At 42.9% G+C, this 9,774-nt stretch overlaps 1 protein-coding gene across 1 annotated transcript; it reads right to left on the reverse strand.

Moving 5' to 3' along the window:
- Window positions 1-1,784: 1,784 nt before the first annotated feature.
- Window positions 1,785-9,774, reverse strand: LOC128918793 (zinc finger and BTB domain-containing protein 8A-like). Its single transcript, XM_054223419.1, has 4 exons — window positions 9,618-9,774; window positions 7,490-8,457; window positions 6,852-7,021; window positions 1,785-6,447 (listed from the first exon to the last, which is right to left on the reverse strand). The coding sequence occupies exons 2-4, from the start codon at window positions 8,427-8,429 to the stop codon at window positions 6,115-6,117; spliced, it is 1,443 nt and encodes a 480-aa protein (XP_054079394.1). The 5' UTR covers window positions 8,430-8,457; window positions 9,618-9,774; the 3' UTR covers window positions 1,785-6,114.

Raw genomic sequence — 9,774 nt, forward strand, 5'->3', positions numbered from 1 at the left:
TCTAGAGATCTTTGTATGTGGAAGGAAGGCGCCACCTGAGTGGGAAATATCTGTAGTTTTATGGCATACGATATATTACATTACTTAATATAGCGGTATTTTTAGAACAGGGAAGTTCTGTATTCAAACAATGGAGATCATCTTGAACCAAACTACTGCACGTGGGAGTGCAACACGACAGATTGTCCATTTTTTTTCCCTTCTGTGTGGAAAAAGAAAATCAAATCAGGATGCCTGTTAGAAAAGAAGACACTTTCCATCTTGTGCCTGTTACAGGAGGCACTTTCAATCTTGTTCCTCGACATCATTGAATGATTTTGAGAAGGAACCTCTGCGGTCATCTGGTACAGTTCCCTCCTCAAAGCAGTCTCAGTTAGAACGTGATAAAAGAACAGTTCCCATTTGCACAGTAAAAAGTGTCAGGTCAGGGTATGGCAGAGAACTTCATTAGTATTTAATTTAGTACAACAGCTAAGCCAAGATATGGAAATCTTTCCCCTGCCACTCCTCCCAGTTTTTCCTTACAATTATTTTTTATCCTTGTTGCTACTATGTTTAAAATTCTTGATGCACCAAATAAGACGCCTCTCTGCATTTCAAATGTTAAATATGATGAAAGGTTATGCTAACTCCAAGGTGGGAGGTTTTTTAAGTGAAACAGAATAGAAAATACCTAACTAAATGGTATTATAAGCTTTTCTTAGTAGCTTATTAAATTATACCCATCATTCAACAGACATACAGACTTGGTACAGATTTATACCTAACGGGAAAAGTTCACTGAAATTCTGGAGGCAAGGACTGGATGATTATAAGCTCCTTTTCTTCAAAACTCAACCTTCTGGCCAGAATTAGAGAAATTTGCTTCTATTTAATTCTCGTACATGTTGCCTTCCAACTAATAGTAACCTTCTAATTGACTTCTGACTTTCTTGAGATGTTCCAGAAAAATCAAGAAACAAGCATTGGAATGCCTGTGCTACAATATTGAACTACTCTTACAATTCTGCTGTACTTATTCATGTAGAAACAATAGAAGGACTACTGAATTAACTATATGTACTATTTTTGGATTATAATTTATCTTTCTCTACCTTGCAAATCGTTAGGAGTCCCCTGTGCCAGCTTGACCAGATCACATAGATACTGGCCTCAGCAGTTTACTGAAGTAGTTCCTTATGAATTTGTAAACTCATTAAATAAACCCTGAACACATGTGCTTATTCCAGTCTGACTTCTGCTATCTTTAGCCTCAAGGCTTTGATTAAAATATAATTTTTAAAAGTCTTTTTTTAGGATAAATTCAACTAAACAATCTTAGTTTAGCTGTAATCCTCACTTAATGCAAATCTGGAGACTGCTCACCCTCAGCAGTTAAGGTTTTAGATAAACGTTCAACTATATGGCATTGTTGTTATGCTGACAGATGCTAATGATTGTCAGAGGGGGATCCTGGGATCCGGGCAGTCATTGACTCAGCTGTAGACAGATGGTAGGTCAGGCATTTTTTAGCTAAATCAAGGTCCATTTAAATAATAAATGGGGCTGAAGATAGTGCCATTAGCCCCTGTATAGGCTATCTGAAGTTCAAAGCCAAGTATTTCTGCAGACTAAGAGATCAAAATATAAGAAAGGTAGACATTGGCATGGCTAGGTAATGGGATAACCTCTGACAGTGACCAGATGCTTCAGGGAAGAAATGTAGTATTCCATAATTTTATATCGAACAGAGATTTTTTATATCATTGAAAAATTGAGAGAGATCCCAGTATCCTGGGGGATGGAGCATTTCTTCTGAAGAGCCAGGAGTAAAGGAACAATGATACATGTAGCAGTCAGTGTCAGTCCTCTGCTAGAGACCTGTGGACTTACAGATATTTTCAAAGCTCACACTAAATCAATATTTTTGCTTTTATTTTTTTTTTTCATCTCAGTTCTTAAGAACTGGAATAGAGTATATACCAAAAGGTTGGAAGGGGAGATTAATTCTGAAGTTGTTTTTTGGAGTTTACTTTTTTTTTTTTAATTAATTTGGAAAAAAAAACCCAACCAACAGTTGAACCTTTAAGATAAGGATAAGTGTCATTTTTTGGGATAGTAAATAAAGAAGTTCAGATAATTTGATGGAAAACAAAAAAATGGGATATGATGTGAAGGAGAAAACCATATCAAGTATCACACAAGTCATGGGTTTATGTGGCAGATAGAATTCTGTAATACCTGAAAAGGAGGAAAAAGAAATGTTTTTTAATTGAATGTTTCAGCCTTTGAAAGGATGGCAAAATAGTTGCCAGAAAATAAGGATAGTTAAAGGTGAGACACTGAACAGAGGATGAGGAATCTATGTCTTCACTCTTGACCATGGGTTTGTGAACACAACGATAAACACAAGCCAAGCAAAAAGAGGCAGGCTTTCAGTGACAAAGGACAGGCAGAGGAGAGAAAAGGATGAAGACATTAGGATTGCAAAGAGAGCAGAGGTATAAAGGAGGAACATCTGTTGAACCGGACATCCCTCCAGTGTTAGTCAGATGAAACAGGGAACAGAAAAGCAAATGACAAAAGAATGATGTATTGAAAACCAGTGAATAATCAAAACATGCATTAAGTAGTATTTAAGAGCATTCAAAGCAACATGAAGATGATGAAAGAAGTACAAAGAAAAAAAAATAGCAAAAACCAATTTGACTGTTGGTCACAGGGGAGCTGTGAATGTCTGTAGTCCCACCTCCCACAGGAAGAAGGCCAGCACCAAGACCAGATCAGCCATGGCTTTGTCTAGCCAAGTCTTGAACACTTTTAAGAACAACCACCTCTGAGGCTGCTTTCTGAACAGCCCGTTCTGATGCTGCACTACAATTTAAACCTCTCAGAGTGTGATTTGGATGTGCAGAGACAGGACAGAAACAATCTGAACGGGTCGGTATTAGCAGAATTCAATACAGTTCTATACAGCCTTCTCTAGCATTTAAAGATAAAATCAGGTGTGCTACTTGTGACTTGTCAAAGTTCGAGAAGCAACACATTCCAGTAAGTTATTGTTAAGTAAATTAAATTCTGTGGGAACAACCCTGGATGGTCTTTGCTTTCCTCCTTGAAAAGAGTGAAAATGTTACTTCTGCTAATGAGTGGTGTGTGATCCTGACAGGAGTATGAAAAAGACAAATCATCAGAGGCAATGCAAGGAGATGAAAAAAAAAACCAAATAGGATTTCATTTAGAGAAAAACAAGAAAAATATATGACTGGCTATGTAAAATGAAGGACATAGAAAATATAAGGCACTTAACATTTATCTTATCTTGCAATACAAAAATAAGGAACAACAACTGAAATTAAGGCAACAAATGTAAAAATGGTAACCTTTTTAAAATACAAAACGTAATTGACCTGTTGGAATTGCAGTCTTGACCTAAAAATCCAAGCTTAATAAGATACTTCTAAAATGACTACAGATACCTAGTTATGCTACTGAGAATAACAATAATGCATACAAACAGTGAAAACCCTTGTTTGCCAGGCAAATCAACAATTAATCTGCCTATATTTAAAGAGTAAATGTCTTCATATGGAAAGATTGTTCCATTTGCTCATTATAGCCACTTCACGTCTTTTTCTGAAGCATCTGGTCCTCAGTATTCTTAGATGTACAGTATCTAATTAGATTGAGTATTGATCCCAAAATCCTTTGCTTCCAAAAACGCCCCCAAGTATACAGAAACACTTAATAGTCTCACCTTTACAGTTGGCAGTTAAGATTTCAGGCCTAGAGTGGCACTTTATTTCCCCCTCCCATCAATCCATCCCCAAACACACACACAGACTAATCCCAGCCCCTTTCTATTCTGGGACAGCAGGCACTCATACCTAGAATTTATTGCGCATACTGTTTAAAGGGAAAAGAAAAAATCTATTAAATTTGATTTCAGCAAGCATTTTCTCTTGAAATTTGATCTAAGTCATTCCATATTCTTTTATATATTTCTTTGTTCTATATCTGATTAGTTAAGGTTGCTCAGGTATATTTCTCAGCCATTTAATACGCATTTTAGGAGTAATCATCTCCAAGAAACTAACCAGCTGTTTTCACATCAAGTCTGTTTTGTGGACTGCTGACCAAAGTGTAACATAAAATCGAGGCAAGTGTAAGCCTTGTTTGGAAAATATGTTTTCATATGGGTCATGAGAAAGTTTTGGTAAGTTCCCCACTTCCGTCCCCCTCCCCAAGTTGAGGCCAATGCACAATAATTTTTGTAGGAACAATAAAATACCGCTTCTCATCTCCTTAGAACATACAAGCAGGCTGCTTCTTGACAGCCCTGCATGTTTGAGAGGAAGGACACTTAATGCTTACAGCGTGAGCTGAGTAGGAAGCGCTGGAGCTGCCATTTAAGAGACATGTAGGCTGGCCATCTGCAGCCTGGAATGAAAATGCCACACTCTCTGGTAATGATGATACTAATAAGGCTATACAGTTTTTACACAAATAAAAATAAAGTAGTGAATTTTAGCTGTCCCTGGGAAAGAGATTATATAGTATATATATGGGATTGTTCTGTAATTCATCCCAGGTTTCAGCCAAACATGCTTACAAAGTCATAAAAAAGAAAAAAAAAAGTTTTCTAAGCCTATACCCATTGAGTTCAATGATCACAGGATGAAGACTGTATTAATACTCCGGCCTGTCCGAGAAAATGCAGAGTAAAAGCATATTTCTGTTCCTCTCCTGTTTACAGTGCTGGTTAAGATAAACTCACTAAGTAACAAAACAAACTGGCTTCTTCTGTTACAGAAGTAAACTTTCTCTGCTATTAGTCATCTCATCTCTTGTAGTCTAATTGTAGGTAAAATTACACAGATATCATGTCTAGAATTTCCAGTACATCTTGTTCTCGTTGGTGTGTAGTACAGACTGAAAAAGGTTAAAGTTATGTTCTCTTGGTGACCAAATGACTTTGGGAATATATCAATTGATAATGACTCCATCTTAAAACTCATCAGTTTAAATTGAGTACAGGTCAATACAAACAAGAGTAGTCAATGGTTTCAGATGGAAAATCTCATCAGTTCCATTTCTAATGATACCGTATATATACTGTACAAATTGTTCTGCCACTGCTATTGGCAAATAAAATGGGGGACAAAGACAGAAAACAACAGCTAAAGTAACCTCATAAGGATTGTTTCCTTCACGTTGGCATGGAGAAGCTGACACTGCCATTGGCAATGCTGCAGATGCAGGGCTACCAGTCACATCAGTCTGGCACTTTTGAGAGGTTTACAAAAAAAAAAAAGAGACAGTATTTTACTAGAGCTTATTAGAACATAGCCCAGTCTTGAGTTCCCAATTTTCAGAATGAATAAAACATCTATTGGCATCAGTTAATGATCCATATTTGTAATCATTTTCTCTCTGATGTGTTGACTAGGACTAACGTTCATGTGTTTATTTTCTTGTAAAGAAACACGTCTTGAATGAATGATCTGCTAAAGATTCTCCTTATTCTAATAAATTTTACAACAAAGTGCTTTTCCAGACAAATGTGCTAAAACATTTTTATATGCTTTTCCTTAATTAGCTGCCTTTTTTCCTTATTATAATATGAAGACTTCATGAAATTTCGTGGAAGATTATCTTCATTTCTGAATACTGAAGAGAGGTTTTCTTTATATTCTGGTGCAGGGGGTGTTTATACTTTGTTTATCGCCAGATGATATTTCTTATAAAAGCCACGTCTCTACAAGTTTAAAAGGTGGGCAATTTACAGTGCCGTGTGACTTTTTTTTTTTAAGTATTCAGACCTCACTCCCTTGAAAGAGGTTTTCAGAAGTGACCCGTTGTCTACTATAAAAAGTTATCTATGTAGTTTTTCAGTTTCCTCATTCATCCGTTTTTTCATTTAAGGATGGATTATTTCTAATGAGGTGAAGTATGAGTATTCTGATAACAAAACTCAGAATGGGCTCAATGGCACGTCCATAAATACATGCAAGTCTGGACCTGTTCAAGAGAAACCAGTGTGTCTCTGTATGGTAATAACAGGCTGGTGGAGGGCTTACGGTCAAGACAGTACATTCTCCCTCTTACACGGAATTCCTAATGCTTGTATTGCAACTACCTAATATTTGGCTTTACTTCCTTTTCATCTGCTTCATCCTCACTGTCATCAACTTGCTGAATGACCAAGTCGGTTGACCCATCCTCCACAATCTCCACATCAGATCTGTTGTCTTCCCCATAATGCCACCTGGAATCCTTATCCCCATCTTGTGGAAATTCAAGGGGTGCTTCAGCCTCCAAGTCAATGCGAATACTGTCTATGCCAGCTTCAGCCAAACACTCGTTACAGAGTCTGTAACGTCTTGTCCCCTCTTGGACCACTTGTCCTGTTAGCTCAGTCACGTGGCGTTTACACTTTCTGCAGATAGGCTTACAAGCCTGATGAATCTGGGGAAATCGAAATGAATAAATTTGATAATGCATGCACAAAGAAGTGTTTTTTAAGATGACAAAAAGTAGGGCTGGAGTAGCATCAAATGGTAGCATTAATTCATTTTGAGAGACAGTCATCAAACGTTAAAAATGAAACAATCCCAGGCGCTGTAATTGCCCACTTAAGCTCTATTACAGGACTTGCATAGAGCAGTACCTTTGCAAGCCATCAATTAACAAATAAATCCATCCCCTTTCATACAAATTATGCTTCAAATTGACTTCAACAAAACCAGATTAATTTTCTATTACCTCTTCTTTATGGGAGTCGATATATCAACCAGATACACTTGTTCTGTGTTTAATTATACTGAGACATTTACACATAACCAAATCATGCAGTTACTAAAAATACATACTGTTCGAAAATGGCTACTTAGGTGATCTAGCCTGCTAAATCTTTTCCCACATGCCTCACAAGGGTAAGGGCGCTCTCCCGTGTGACAGCGAAGGTGACGCTTTAGGTCTGCTTTTCTTTTCACCACATGAGTGCAGAATGGGCACTTGAACCTCATCCTGGGCAGATCATCTGTTAGAAAATAATACAATTAAAAAAATTAATTCATAACATCTCTAGTCATGTAATGCTCTAGGAACAGGCATTCTGTGAGCAGAAAAGCAAATCACTTTTATTTAAAAAAATATTATCATAGGTCTTTTCAAGCACAAAGATCTTGTGTGTTCCTGTAAGTTACACGGGAGTGCAACAAAGGAAAAGGAGTGGACTGTTAGCTATATTAAACTGAGATTAAAAATATCCCAGAAAATCATGACTTAAATTTGCAAGATGAAGCTGTAGAGACACTAAAGATTATGTATTTTGAAAGGCTATTCTCAATTTTCAAAAAATGAGAGTTAAACTTTCCAAACTTATATTTCTGGACAATACAGATGTCTTTTTGGCAATTGTACACTGCTCAGTAAAGTACATTTCTCATGGGCAGTGCAGACGATTCACAGATGGCTGTGCACCCTCAGCATTAAAACCAACTCTTACCTTCAGCCCAGCTTCCCATGACACCTAGAATGGAGGGCATGCTCGCATACTGCTCCTCTGCCTTTGAAGACTTCAATTTACTGGAAGAACGGGGCGATTCATGCTCCTGCTGTGACACAGTCAAACTCCTCGGCATCACGTCAGACCCCTGGCCATACTGGTATCCCACGTGAGGAGATTCAACTTCTGTGTCGATCTGAACTTGCTCCTCTGACTGAGCAATGTGGCCAGTGGGCTCGGCAGCCCTCTCCTCCAGTTTGCTTGATTTATAGTGAGGAATGTCAGAAGGCTGCTGTAGTCCCAGGTGCCGGGATTTCTTTACGGTATCCTGCCTTTGCTCATGTTTGGACAGCTGCTGCTGGGCATTTCTTTGGGAAGTTGGATAGTAGCTGAAATTGCTCCAAGTGTTTCCACCCATCATACATGTCCCTTGATCCGGGCTTAAGTGCGAATGCGGGGGGCTGCTTTCTGCCCTCCAGCCTGTGCTGTACAAGCAGGATCGGTCCACGCCGTTGGAGCTGACATCTTTGTCTGACAGACTGAAGTAGCGATCCTTCTCCTTCTCACTGATGTCCAGCGATGACTTAATGAATGTTTTACACACACTGATAACATCGGTCATCTGCAGATAGCTCGCAGCCGACATGACTTCAATGACATTCTGACCCGTGAGAGACAGTTTGCCTGAATACACAAAATCTAGAATAACTGTAAACGTGTCAGGAGAAAACGCCTGGAAAGTTGCTGTTGTCGGCTGGCTCGTCTCCTTCGAGCTCTGCGAAAGGAGCATTTTGAAATAGCCGCTGCTTGCAAACAGCACATTGCGATGTGCTTTAAAGACCTTCCCCTCCACCAGGATACTGCAGTCGCAGAATAAGTCTTGCCTGCGCTGCTCATTTAGTTGCTGCAAGAGGTGAAACTGGTGAGAAGAAATCTCCATTCCAAAAAAGATTAAATGAAGCGTTGCTCTGAAAAATAAAAAAAATAATTAGACTCTCGACTTCAGCGTCGTGCAACTCAGCCAAAGATGTCAGACCCAATTTTATGGATATCTTTACAAATAATCTTATTTATTTAAATCTATAAATATATTTAAATTACAGCATGCACAACCATGCATTCTATTTTCAAGATGAAAAAAGTGATGAAAAAGCCAAATAAAGCAGTACAGGTTATTTGGCAGAGAGGCGTGTGCTGCAGCGAGGAGCATCTCCTCCCTAGGGATGCAGGACACGATGTGTGCGACCCGCCGCCAGCTCCCAGCCTTCACCCGTTCTCCAACGTGACCCGGCGCCTTCCAGCCGCCGCGGCCGAGCACCTCGGCCGTGCCTTCAGCCGCCGATACCGCATCGCCCCGCTCTGCCCGGGCTGCCCCCCTCCCCGCCGAAGGGACCAGAAACGGGACGCGGCGGCGGAGCCCCGGCGGCCGCAGCCCGCCCGGCCCGGGCTCCCCCGGCATTGGCGGCGGCCGCCGTCACTCACCCGCCCGGCCGGCCGAATTGGTCGCTCGGTCACCGGGAGCCCGGGACGCCCGACGGCGCCGGATCCGCCCGCCAAGGCGCGGAGGCACCTCCCGGCTCCGCGGGCAGCCGCCCCCGCTCCCGCTCCCGCAGCGCCCGCCCGCGCCCCGGCTGGCTGCCCGCTCCCCTCCGCCGGGCCGAGCAGAGCCGGGCCGGGCGCGCAGCCCGGAGCCGCCCGCCTTCGCCCACCCCCGACTGCCGCCCCGCCGGAGCTCCCCGCCACGCTGCCGCCGCCCGCGGCCGGGCGCCGGAGGTGGCCCGAGCCGCTCCCGCCCCGCCGCCCGCAGCCTCCCCGCGCCCCGGCCGCCCCCTGCGCGGCCCCTCTGGCCGCGCACCCGCCGCCCGCTCCTGCTCCCGCGCAGCCCTTTGTTGCCGCGCCCGGGGCTGCAAATGGCGCCCGCGGAGGACGCTGTGCAGCCCCGGGAACCGTCGGCTCCGAGGGGCAGCTGCCAGCGGGCCGCCGCGCACGGACCCCGGCGGCCCCGGGGACTGTGTTGCCCGGGGAAGTCCCTCGCTGTCCCTCGCAGCAAGGCTGGCAGCGGGGCCGTTTCCACCCCGAAATCCCAGCGCCCTGTCTGGCCTGCCGGCATGCGAGAGCCCCCACTCACCGGCTGGGTCCTGCGGGCGGCTGCCGCCGAGCCGAGAGGGGCAGGCGGTGGATGCGGGGTCCCCGGCCCCGCGTCGGGGCTGGCGGTGGCTGAAGGCGACGCGCGGGTCCCGCAGCCCCGAGCCCTGGAAGCCCGAACGTGAGAGAAACAAAAGGTA

This window comes from Rissa tridactyla, chromosome 18, assembly GCF_028500815.1.
Source record: "Rissa tridactyla isolate bRisTri1 chromosome 18, bRisTri1.patW.cur.20221130, whole genome shotgun sequence".
NCBI classification, from domain to species: Eukaryota; Metazoa; Chordata; class Aves; order Charadriiformes; family Laridae; genus Rissa; species Rissa tridactyla.

Excerpts from the sequence above, each read along its gene's own strand:
- LOC128918793 (XM_054223419.1), bottom strand. The coding sequence starts at position 8,429 with ATGGAGATTTCTTCTCACCAGTTTCACCTCTTGCAGCAACTAAATGAG. Across the intron at positions 7,022-7,489 it reads CATGGGAAGCTGGGCTGAAG|ATGATCTGCCCAGGATGAGG; the intron begins GTAAGAGTTGGT and ends ATTTTCTAACAG. Across the intron at positions 6,448-6,851 it reads TAAGTAGCCATTTTCGAACA|ATTCATCAGGCTTGTAAGCC; the intron begins GTATGTATTTTT and ends CGATTTCCCCAG.